The sequence below is a fragment of the Puma concolor genome, chromosome B2 (assembly GCF_028749965.1).
Source record: "Puma concolor isolate L17-30 chromosome B2, mPumCon1.1.hap2, whole genome shotgun sequence".
Lineage (NCBI taxonomy): Eukaryota > Metazoa > Chordata > Mammalia > Carnivora > Felidae > Puma > Puma concolor.
This window is the reverse complement of record NC_141671.1, coordinates 63,537,977-63,551,654: the sequence shown is the minus strand read 5'-3', so window position 1 is coordinate 63,551,654 and position 13,678 is coordinate 63,537,977. Positions and strand designations below refer to the sequence as shown.

Here is a 13,678-nt window from a genome sequence, read left to right as displayed (position 1 = left end):
ATAGACATCCACACATAGCCCGTTCCTGGGTAGCTGCCACTGATACTTGGGATGATTACAAATCATTGATTTCAAATAGGCTCTATTGGAAGAGTGTCTTCAGTGCTACTCCCATTTCCCTCTTCCCCCTCTCCATCAGCTTATGATGCTGGCAAAAATTCAGGGCAAATAAACTTGCCCAACGCTTACCAAAGCCCAGTTCTAAAATAGCATTAGAAAAGCAGTCACATAATCATACCGGTGCATACTAAAAGTGCTGCTTGTAGAAAGCAGAGAGAATAGCTAGACAATTTTTTGTATGGTATGTATTGGCAATATAGTGCTTTAGTTTTATACTGAAGATATTGATCTTTTTAAGTGCAGATTTCCAACTTACTTCTTTATAAACCACATTTATACGTATTTTAAAATGACTTGTTTTCAATCTTTGCAAAATAACATCATCTGCAATAAGAACTCAGTTTGACTCCAAATATAATTTGTAAGATATGGTTGTTATAGTTGCTACTTGATTTATACTTCTCAAGTAAAATGGTATATATCCATTATATCAAACTAATACAATGATTAAAGAGTAGGTTTAATTTTTTTAATCAGAATCATTACTACTACTACTATATCTATTTTTATCCTATTGCTTTTCCTCAATGGCCTCCACAGTTAAATCTATAGCCTATGTATTTATTACTAAACCTTAAAATAAGTTTTTCACATTGTCCTCAAGTTTACTAATGCTCATTGAAATCTATATTTTAAATAATATGTAAAATAATATTATTAAGGGTTTAAGAGATATTTACAAATATAGAGTGAATTGCTTGGTTAACAGTGTCTAAGGAGAGCCAACATTTGCTACCTTTAATTACTGAATGTTTCTAATGCCAAAGCTGTAAAATAGTTATTAACTATGGTATGAGTGGACAGTTCTGAGGCATAAAATAAGAGGATGAAATAGCCAATTACATATTAAGGAAATTTTCCAGTCTGTTGTTTATAGTATATATAAGTAGAGGAAGTTTTTAGCCTGAGTCATTCAAAGAACTGAAAAAGTATAGTTCTAAAATTATCTAATATGTATCTTCAGCAATTCAAACCTGGAGCTTTTCTGAAATAGAACTACAGACATTAGCAAATTAAGAGAGGTGCAACAAGGGCATATCCTTACCAGTCAGCTCCAGGTTGCTCCTATTAATACTATACCCATTAATATTTTAACAATATAATTTAAAAAATCCTGGCAAAAAGGTCTCTTGGATCATCCCAGGGCCCCTAAGAACAGTATAAATATGGTGAGAAATGTTGGATGAATTCCCAGTTTTGATTTTATTGATTTTTAAAACATTTAGTTTTTTGAAAACTAACCTCAATGCCTTTAGAGGATGAGGGGGTAGAAGAAGGGTCTGTGGGGCAAGGTGTAGATTGTGCATAAATCCTGATGAGAGCTTCCTGTGGCACGTAGGAGTCTCTTGGTCAGCATCTTTTGGCCATTCTTTGTCCAGGTTATTTTTTTTTCTTTGCATACTAATAATCCTTCTCCAGGTATTTTAAACCTTAAAAAATTACTTTTCCACCAAATTTTCTTTGAGAATTAAAGAATGCCAAATATCCAGGATAACAGTACCTGTGCATCACAGATTTTAAGATACCATTGATAGCAGGAAGCACCATTATTTAATGTGTTTAGATGGAAAAATTAGTGCTAATTAATCTATGATGATATTTTACTGTCACAAAGAATAATACATTTATATGTATTAAAATATTTTAATACACAATAAATTACTTTTCCAGATACATAAGGCCATTATTCAGGCAGGGGAAGATATTTGTAAAACATCTGCCATGTTTTAGTCACTAGGCCAAGTTTGTTAGAGCTGTTTTTTTCTGTTGATCTTTATGCCCATCACATGCAATATTATGCCCATTTTGACTTTAAGATATATAGATTTTAGAGTAATTGGATATGTTGGAATTACTTTTATTATCACATTTTCTTTCTGTATTACTGATTAAAAAGTTGAAGCTAATTTTCAGTTTCATATCCTTAAAGAAGCAGACAACCTTACTGACAAACTGAAAGCTCTTAGTTCTTGTAGTATTTTCATTGAACTATGAAGAGAAATATTGAACAATATTATCCTTTCAAAAACTGTGGACTTTCCAGATTATTATTCACCTTGTAAATAATTATCTATACAAAATTGGAAGCTTGGGGTGCCTGGGTGGCTCACTGGTTGAGCGTCCAACTTCGGCTCAAGTCATGACCTCGCAGTTTGTGGGTTCAAGCCCCACATCAGGCTCTGTGCTGCTAGCTCAGAGCCTGGGGCCTGCTTCAGATTCTGTGTCTCCCTCTCTCTCTGCTCCTCCCCTGCTCACACTCTGTCTCTATCTCAAAAGTAAATAAACATTAAAAAATTTAAAAATTGGAAGCTTAAATATCATTGGTAAAATTTTAGATTTAGAAATATCTACGAATAAGGTCAAGAAGTTTTCATTTCTGAATTCTAATACCATGTAGAAAATTAATATTAATGAATAGACTGCCCCTTTAGGTTTTTTTTTTTCTTTTTAATCAACAGACATGGCTTTTTGATTTAAAACCCCTTTTCTTTTTATATAATATGAACATCTTTAGGCTAGAAGTTTTAGCTGTTTCAGTTTCAGAAAATATTTAACTTTCGTAGTTTATGTCTACCATTTCTCAGGCATTATACAATTTAATTGGATAGTTGACATAGTAACTACTGTGGGGCCAGACAGACAGATATTTAGACCACAGTCAGAATATAGATGAATATGGAGGATGAAACGCTTCAGGAAAGCTAACTATAATGGGAAGAGAACTTCCCATCAAATGTAACAGTTAGGTAGCATAGGAAAGCACTTGGTCAAACATGAGAAAACGGAGATGGATACTGAAGTGACTGGTACCTTGCACATTTTGGGGACTTGATAAGTAAATATTGTATAAATGAATGGGATCTTATCTTGTGATAAGGAATCAAAGGAATACAAATAAATCAGCTGAATTAAATGGCATTCTCCATTCTATCTTCATCAACCACCCTGCCATGAATTTTTACTTTTTAATACACTATATAATTTATTTACCTATTATATTTATGTTCTTATGACACTCCCTGCACTCCTTCTACATCTAAATTCCATAAATCAGGTATTTTTGTCTGTTCACTAATATATGTGCCAGGTACTTTGAATAGAAGAACAAATACTAGGTTCTCAAGAAATATGTGTTATGTGAATTAATGAATTTACAGAGCTCTAACTATTTGCAAATTTCTTTGCTAAGCATAGCAGAAATTACAAAGATACATGTGACATACTTCAGTTAACAAGGCATTTAAATCTAAAAAGGAATATCAAATTGCTATAATATAAGGCAGAAAACATAAGAGTTATCAAAGGTATAGATAAAAAGTACAGTAGAGCAATGCTTCTCAACAGATATGCTATGAGAAATGGTGAGCTGTTCAGGTATAACAGGTGTGAGAAGATGTTGCTTTAGATTTCCTATTTTTAGCAATAAGCTTTTTTTTTTTTCCAGTGTAGTTCTCCCATTTGAATACTGCTAGAAATACTAAAATAAAAAAAAAAATGTGACAGTGCCTCAGCCCTAATGTGGATTTGCAGTTTGGGAAAACATCACCTGGGCAATCCAGGTAACCTCTAGACTGAATTTAGTTTAAGGGTTCTTGGTGCAGGGGTAGTATCGCCAGGTGGTCAGAAGAGGCAAATACAAATTGTCTTTGGAAGAACATATCTTTATCCTAGGCATCAAAGAATCCTCACGAATAATATTTTAAGGACAATAAGCATGACATAACCTAGCACACTAGGATACAAGGTACTATGAGTGAGAATTCAGAGGGAAAAAAAGGAGCAAAAACAGACCCACAAAAATTTCAAACATAGGAATTATCAATCATAGATTATAAAACAATTGTGCTTACTAAGTTAAAATAAATAAAACACCTGCATAAATATGAAACTCTACAAAGCAATCTAGATTTTTTTTTTAATTCTCAAATGAAAACTCTAGAAATGAAAAAAAAGGCAACTTAAATAAAAACTCTACAAATAATTAAATAGTTAGAAAAAAAAAGTGAAGAGAGAAATACTGAATTGAAGGTTAGGTTAACCAAAATATATCACTGAGAGGAAAGAAAAAAAGCAGAAAATCTGGAAGAGAGTTCATGATACCAGGTGAATAGGAAACAACATTCTTCAGAGTTCTGCATGAAGGTGAGACAGATTGTATAGGTGAGTCTATATTTGAAAAAATTATGATTGAGAATTTTTCATAACTAATAGTTATTGATTCTCTCTACTCTTGGGCAGCCTACTTTGTTTCTGCTTGCAAAGATTTTTAATTCATTTACCCCTATGTGCTTTAAAATTATTTTCTATGTATGCCAAGACATGGAAAATGCTGGAAAACATTGTTTTGGGTAGGTGTTAACAAATTTTTTAAAGAACCAGACAGTAAATATTTTAAAATTTGCGGGCCATATGGTTTCTGCTACAAAGATTCAACACAAATGGTTGTAGGATAAAAGCAGCCACAAACAATTTGTAAACGAATAGGTGACGTGTTCCAATAAAACTTTATTTACAGAAACAGATATCAGTCTGCCTTTGTCCTAGCCTAGAGGCTATTAGTTTTCTAACTCATACTTTAGAGGATCAAAACATGGATATAAAAAACACGTGGTTCCATTTTACTCCCAATAACAGCTCTCAGAATATTGATGAAGGCATAATGCAATGTTTCTTGAACTTTATTGCCCACACTCATGGACATAATGGGTTGGTAATAATATTAGAGGTACATATATAGACTATATAAGTTAAAAAGGGATAATTTATCCACTAACAAAGCCAAAATTATACCTTCAGGAAACTAAATTCAATACCATAAAATCTGTGATGGAATTCAAAACATCCAAAGAAAATTTAAAACATTTTAAAGGATGAAAAAGAAAAAAAATTCTGAAGTAAGCTGAAACAAGGTCATTCTGAATTATAATGGATTTATAAGGAAATACACAATTGCAGATATAAGAAATTTTCAAAAAGTAATGTACAGTCTAAGAAAAAAAAGTAAAGAAAACTCCATGTAGTTTCCTACCAATGACTCTTTATTGTATTGCTATTTTCTCAAATGATTAGGTTTTTTAATTGCTTTTTGTAGTACTTTTAAAAGAACATGGTTGTTTTGCAAACAAAAGCAAAATTTTATCAGTTATAAAACTGAAAACAAATAACTATTATAAATTTGGGTATGACTATTTAAATTACTGGAGACTAGGTAAATTTTAATTTACAAGGACCAGTATTTTGATAATGTGAAAGTCTAATGTTCTCATTTCTGTTAGTGTGAGTATAATGAAAGGAAATAAAGCCTAATAACATAGTTTTATACTATTTGAAAATTGATCATTGAGCCTGAATGAATAATGGGAAATTCCATGGAATCTTGACATCTTAGATACAAACACCAAAAATTTAACTTAATTGCATCTGCCTTGGGTCCATTTGGGCTCTGAATATACCAACTGAGATAAAACTATACTAAATGCCAATCAGAAATAATTATTTCTTACCATTCACTACAGAAGAGCAAACACAACCTTAGAGACTATCCAGTAAAAATGAACATACTGATACCTAAGACATATATTGGTATACAAGGAGTTACACATAATAATGTTAATTTGGAAGACTGAACACCATATGTTTGTAATATAATCATGTAATTTATTTCCAAAGTATTGACTACCATGATGTACTTGCAGTCTAACAAGTTTTAAGCAGACCGATCTATGCAATTAAATTAATAACATTTCTTGAAGTTAAATAGTTTTAAAATCCTATGTCTGGTTAATTGAATTACTAAGAAATTCTAAAAACAGATCTACTGGAATCATGGCTATATGTATGCTGAATATTTTAAATACAGAGTTCCTTTTTTCACTGCTATTCAAGAAAAGACTTCAGTTAGGTAAGTGTAGGTGTGTAAAGGACACTTCTATATGTCCCCTAAAACAATAGGACCATCATATTACTCTTGCATGAGACTCTTGATGGCAGGGTTGTAGGTTTGAGTCCCATGTTGGGTGTAGAGATTACTTAAAAATAAAATCATATTACTGATTTGCATAGCTGTTCTTTTTCTGTTTTGTTTCTTAACTATTATATAAATTAAGCCTCCAACAAGATCTCTCCCTTGCTCTTTTTCGCTCCTTTCTAATAATCATGAAAATACTAAGTTCTCTCCATATCAATTTGCCAAGTCTAACGCAGTGTGAATAGAGTCTTATAAAAGAGCTTTATGATCTGGTTATCACTTGGAGGGGAAAGTTTGGTTACCCAATTATAGTAATGCTCTGCATAATTGTTTTGAATATCTCAAAGCTAACAGATCTTTCTTAAAGTGTATGTCCCTAAAGTTATAACATCATGTCTCCATAATGGCATGAATTTGTCAGTCCCCTGAAGAGCAAAGAAAATGATGGCAACCCCTCTAGAGTGATGGCATGCGGCCAAAGTGTTCGTTTTATTTTTTTTTAGGAATCATATTGCCAGGTAGATGAAATGGTGACTTCCAATATAAATGACAAAAGAGAGGAAAAAATTCTGGGTATGAAGAAATAAGGATAATAGAAGCAAAGGAGAGGAATCACTTCAATTCAATTACTTAACTTTGAGATAAAACAAGCCAGTATCAGTCTCAATCAAAATGTGACTACTGCTACTCCCAACTGTAATAAATCAATTTGAAATGTAGGAAAGACCATTAAAAGTTTTTGTTTTTGGGGCACCTGGCTGGCTCAGTCAGTAAAGCATGCAACTCTTGATGGCAGGGTTATAGGTTCAAGCCCCATGTGGGGCTTAAAAATAAAATCATATATATATATATATATATATATATATATATATATATATATATATATATGAGATTACTTAAAAATTAAATCATATATATATGTCATATATACATGATTTGTTTTCAATCACAAAGTAGGCATAAAAGTTATAAATGGATTGATAAAACTGCTTAGCAATAGTTAAGAAATTATAATTAAAATTTATGCAATTGACATTCTGGAAACATTTTCTGAAAACAAACTTGATCTTTCACAGACAGACCTGATAGCATCAGATGGTGCTACTAACAACCATAGAGAAAGACCACAGGTTAATTAAAAGAAAGGATTAGGGTTTTTCTAGGGAATGTAGTCACCACACATGATCTAACACTCAAAATCCAAATTTAGAGTATCCCAAAGGATGTGCAAATTATTGCCCTAAGTATAGCTTTATAAGCTATATTAAAAGAAAACATTTAAACATTTAAAAAGAAACACTTCTAACCAAAAAAGCCTATTTCTGAAGTGAGAAAGTACTTTCAATTTATTTCATGGGTCATCCATAATGAAACATTTTCTGCATCCTGTTAATTAGTTATCCAAAGCAAGATAAAAATATGTTTTAAAATTGTCTAAAACTATTGTGACCAATCAGACTAAAATAAAAATATCTTTGCTTGGGATTATCAGGGTAACAGATTATCATGAGAAATAAAATGGATTGTTTATAACAGACCTCAGTATTGTACCAAGCTGAAGTATTCTCCCTTCAAACTTCCAATATTAGGTCTAATAATTGCTAGAGCTGTATGTCACTAATAAGATGGAACATACATGGAAGTAATTCTCAAAGAGAAACCGTAGCTGAGAAATATTTGAACATTTATTCTTGTACAAAACTAATCAATTGAAGAACTTGTTGAATATATGCTACGTGCAGATGTCCTAGGCATTAAGGATGCAGTAGTGAATAAGAAAAAGTATCTCTTTCATGGCACTTACTTTCTAGTCAGGGAGACAGACAAAGAGAAATAAAAATAAATACTAAAGTAGGAATGTATGCTGTGATGAATACAAAATAGGGCGCTATAAAGAGAAGAACAGTGCAACACTCTGGACTGGATGGTCAGAAACAACTTCAAGAAGGGATGTACAAGGAGATACACAGAAGCACAGTTCATTTAACAAAATAAATTTAAAATCACCTCAATGCCATCAATATTAGGGATAATAGATCAATTATGATATATTTATACAATGCAGCATGTACAAGAAGTGTAACATATGTAGTAAAGTTTTAAAATTTCCACAACGTATTGTGGATTTAAAAATTGAGGATGCCGGTGTTACATACTGTGTGATAATATTTATGTAAAAATCGTATTAATTTCTATGGCTGCATACATATGTCAAAGCATAAGCGGATACCTGGAATTATACATAACAAAATATAAATAGAAGTGACCTTGGGGAGATGGGTAGATATAGACACCCAAGTTGATTAAGGTGATTAATTGGGACTTCTGCTTAAGCAATTATGTTTTAAAGTTTTATACCTAAAAGATACTCAGGCATTAATTTTGCAATTAAAAATTAATTTAAGGGGTGCCTGGGTGGCTCAGTCAGGCATCTGACTTCAGCTCCGGTCATGATCTCACGGCTCATGAGTTCGAGCCCCGTGTTGGGCTCTGTGCTGACAGCTCAGAGCCTGGAGCCTGCTTTGGATTCTGTGTCTCCCTCTCTCTCTGCCCCTCCTCCACTCACACTCTGTCTCTCTCTCCCTCAAGAATAAATAAACATTAAAAAAATTAAAAAAAATAATTTAAAAAATTAAAAGTAAGGCAAGAGGGGAGGGGGATAAAGGGTGGGCAAAATGACTGAAGGGGGTCAAAAGGTAGAAACTTCTAGTTATACAATAAACAAGTCATGGCGATAAAATGTACAGCATGGTGACTATAGATGGTGTTGCATATTTGAATGTTGCTAAGAGAATAAATCATTAAAATTCTCATCACAGGAAAAAAAATACAACTATATGTGGTTATGGTTATTAACTGGACTTGTGGTGATCATTTTGTAATACAAACAAATATGAAATCATTACGTATACCTGAGACAAATATAATGTTATATATCAATTATACCTTAATGAAAAAGGTAAGACAATCTGATAACATAAACCAAAATTAAAAGACAATTTTTTTTTAAAGTAGGCTTCACACCCAGCACAGAGTCCTACGATGGGGTCTGAACTCACAGCCCTGAGTTTAAGCCCCTGAGATTAAGACCTGAGCCATGATCAAAAGTTGGATGCTCAACCACCTGAGCCACTCAGGAGCCCCAAAAGACAACGTCTAATTTCAACTTCATTACTGCAATCTTGAAAAAATCATTTAAGTCAACTCATTTCTATATAAAACGTAGTAGCCTTATCCCTTCATAACTAACTATACTTAGAGCACTTATACTTAGATTTGAAATCATTGCATTGGTAAAACTATTGTGTATATATATGAACATGATAAAAATAAATCAGCTGTGAAGAAAATAAATACAGTTGTCTTAACCTTCATTGTTTAAAACTCACCCAGAAAAACAATTTAATGATAAAACACTCTGGTAAGAGGGTGATGGGACAGAAGTTCTGTCAGTTTTGATTACTTTTCAAATACATCAAAGAAACATGCACTGCACTGATCTCTTCAGATAATCTACTTTGAAAGGCAGCTAACCACACCTCTGACTGGATAGTTTTCTTCAAGGACAACTTAACAGTTGAATTTTGTAAGGCTAAAATATGTTTTTGTTTGTTTGTTTGTTTTTTTGTGTGACAGATAAGAGTCATGTTTTAGCAGATGTTGGAGAAAGAGTGTGATTGACTCGTAAGACTAATGCTGACCTCAAACACTAATATATTTATAAATTAAACTTAAAACCTTAGACATTCTGTGAAAGAAAACCAAAAGAGTCACACAATAGGAGAATGCTGTTTCTTCTCATAGTATTCATTGAACAGTCCCAAAGGTCTTTCAGAATAACTAACACTTCCCCTTTTTGGATTGACACTGAAGCATGTTCTACCCACTAAAAAGATAATAAAACTAAATCCAGGTTGGTTATTATTCATGAAGATATGCAAGTAGCTATAAACTGGAGTTTAAGATGGTATATTTTTCTTAAGTAGAAACCATTTGATTAGATTTTTGTGGTGTTTCATTCTTTCTTTGGCTATACAACATACTAAACAGTGCCTTAGAATATACTACTAGAGTCTTTTCTGGTTATTGGTAAAGAGCAAATCTTGCAAGAATTTTCCTACCATGGACTTCTGTATTGGATTTCAAAAAAGAAAAAAATTATGACATCAGTGAGGATATCCACCTGATGTTATCACCAGGGCAAGTTGGGTTCTTTTTATGGCACTAGGGTTCTTGCGAGAAGAGGATCCCTAGAATATCAGAATCTATAGCAAATAATATGCCCAATGTCACTTATTAATTTTCCACATAAATACTGTAATTTAAATTGCATCCATTCCCTAAAAATAACCACATTTCCAGTAGGTTTGCTCTTTATCTAGAAATTCTAATCATGCCCTTCTCCTAGACCCTCCAATAACTTGTGAGAGGCAAGTAACATAATAAAACCTCAGATGTAGATCAGATATGGGGTGAAGAACACCGGGAAAAATCTTAGAATACCTAGTACTCAACAATGTGGTGCCCTAACTAACAGCATCAACATAGAGCTATTAGCTCTATGGGATTAATTGATATTTATCTCCCTTTCATGCAAAACAAAACAAAAAACAAAACAAAACAAAACAAAAAACAAAACAAAACAGAACAAAACATTGTATAATCTGGAAATAAATGTACATAAATATTTAAAACGTTAAGAGTCTAATTAAAACTTAATCAGGACATTTCTGCTCTTTGAGTCCTTCCTTAAAATCTTACAGAATCACTGATGAGATTAAGATGATTTTGACCAGATATATTGCAATTACTTACAGAAAGGAATCATTGAAGAATTATTAATCCTCATTTATTACAATTGTTTTCTCTTGTCTTCATGAATTCATTAAATAGGTGAATAAGACAATTAAATGTCACTCAATGTTTTTATAATAAAATAATCTGGAAGGGCCATATAAATATTACATTACTCTGATAATAGATTCAAGGTCATGCAAATAATATAGTGGTCTAATGATCATAGAGATTGCTATTTTAGTGTGCAATGCTAAGCTGGAGTACTAGGGCAAGATGTTGAAATATTATTTGAGCTCCTACGACTTTAAAATATTAGAGCTTCTAAAAAATCCTCATGGGATTTGCATAGCAATGTGTCTTACATATTAGGTAATGCAATCCTATCTTGGGACATAATCTGATGGCATCATCACACACAAACACATTCATCATCTTGTCCTGCAGATTCAAAAAGCAAAATGTTTTCTGAGTGTAACACACATCCCACTAACTTATCATTTTCCTGTTGACTAGCAGGCAACTGAAATAACTTAATGTGCTTTGAATATATAATCCAAAGTAATATAAGAAAACATCTGTCACTTACGTTTTTGAGTCATCCCACAATACACAATAGGGATTCAAAGTACCCTAAAAATAAGCAGAAAAAGAATAAATGTATCATGAATACACACAACAAAAATGTAAGTTTTATGTGAAATGCAAACAGAATGGTGGGTTTCTTATCTTGCAGTATGAAACTCTTAAGATTCCACCTCTATTTTTTTCCTTGCATAAAAAATTTGTATGCTTTTTCTCATAGACTTGGTGATGCATTTTATGAAATTCTCTTCATGAAGACAATACATTTACCACAAATGTCATAACCTATGTTTAGTTATTTTGAAAATTGAAAGTGAAGCTCTCATATAGCTCAAGGTCTATATTTCAATGATTTCTATTTCATCCTTTTACCTGTAAAATATTAATTCCTGGATTATTTCCTTTAGGAAGACCAAAGTATCTACACAATTTAAATCATGATGAAACATTCTGTATTATGCACATGTACAAAACACCACTGACATCCTCATTACTCTCTAGTTGGTCACCTTCCTAGGGGCAAGAGATAGTAACATTAATTGTCCATTTCTGGAGAGTGTGTTGGCTTGCAATAGCTTTTTTTCCCCTAAAAATGGGTTTATTAGGTATGGCTGTATCTTTTAAAAAGGAACATTTTATTCAATAATGATGACGATGAATGAAATAAAAATTGATGCCCCTCACAGCATTCTTTGAGTTGGTTTTCCCTTAAAGTACAAAGAATGTGAGTGCCATTAAAAGACATTTTAGGTACAAATTTGTATTTGATATGCAAACTTCTCTGCCCCACACCCCCTTTCCCCTACCAAGTCATTCATGGCTGCCCTCTTGGGGTGTAGTTCACAATTAGCATGAACTAAACCAGATCCACTATTTAATAGTCCCTTTGCATGTCTCTTTAATTATAATAATTATACCTATTGAGCGAGATGGAGATGGAAGCATAAAATGGGATGTTCTTTCAAATTTGGAAAGAAATAAAGTTTAATCATTTCCTTCCTATAAGCCTAATTTAAGATGTAAAAGTGGTAAAGTCTCAGTAGAGCTATTATTATCTCTTAAAGACCATCTCATTCTTTTGAAATCCAGAAAAAATGCAGACATGACCACATCTAGACCACGGCAAAGTGTTTCTTTTTTTTAATAGTTCACTGACAAGGTTACATTGGTTTTGGGTGTACAACACAGGAATTTGACAAGTTTATATGTCATGTTTTGCAATATCTTCTTAATCCACAGATCACTTTTGTATAGATCACGTCTAATGAAACTATGTAAAAAAAATGTCAAATTTTTATTGGTTCAATATTTATATATGTATGAGTGGCTACCATGACCTTCAGGATGATACAAAGAATATTGTCCGCACTGGATTACCTTGGGTAGTGGTTTCTGTGGTTTTTTTTTTTGTTTTTGTTTTTTTTAATTTTTTTTTAACGTTTATTTATTTTTGAGACAGAGAGAGACAGAGCATGAACGGGGGAGGGGCAGAGAGAGAGGGAGGCACAGAATCGGAAGCAGGCTCCAGGCTCTGAGCCATCAGCCCAGAGCCCAACGCGGGGCTCGAACTCACAGACCGTGAGATCGTGACCTGAGCCGAAGTCGGACGCTTAACCGACTCAGCCACCCAGGCGCCCCATCTGTTTTGAAGAGTACTAACTGTTGAAATGTTTTCCTTCTGTTTGTCAGATTCATTGGGCTTTATTTTGCCCTTTTGAAACTAGCCTAATAATTATTCCTTTACATGATATCTTTAGATAGCTACAAATGCTATTATATCCCTGAAGAGTCTTCTCTATTAAACATACTCCGTGGATTTCAAGTTCTCTCATTCCCCACATCACTCATATCTTGGAGCACACGTTTAAAGCACATTTAGGGCAACTATCCATGTATAGAACCTACCCGTATAGAACAAAGTGGTGCTCTTTCCATCTCCTTTAGGTGCCACATTCTTAATAATGCAGACTAGGACTACATCAGATATATTTGTAGTCTCTTCCTCAGCTTGATTACATATACATTGAAGTCTCTTAGGAGAGACATTCTGAATCCTGATTTTGACATCCCACACATTCACTATTGCTTCAAAACTTTTAATCATTAGAGGATTAAGAGACAAACATGGTATCTATGACCTCATCCGACCAAGTCATTAATAAAAATGATGACTAGGCCAAGGCAGATACAAGTTACAGTCCTGAAACATGC

The 13,678-nt window shown here is 33.0% G+C and overlaps 1 protein-coding gene across 4 annotated transcripts in view; it reads right to left on the bottom strand.

The window, feature by feature from the left end:
* The window catches only part of ADGRB3 (adhesion G protein-coupled receptor B3), a 731,624-nt gene that overhangs the window by 278,770 nt on the left and 439,176 nt on the right, over positions 1–13,678 (bottom strand). For all 4 annotated transcript variants that reach the window (XM_086707169.1, XM_086707168.1, XM_086707167.1 and 1 more), the window contains one exon: positions 11,472–11,515. In XM_086707169.1, coding sequence (XP_086563295.1) covers positions 11,472–11,515 — 44 coding nt within the window. The remainder of the gene's footprint in view (positions 1–11,471; positions 11,516–13,678) is intronic.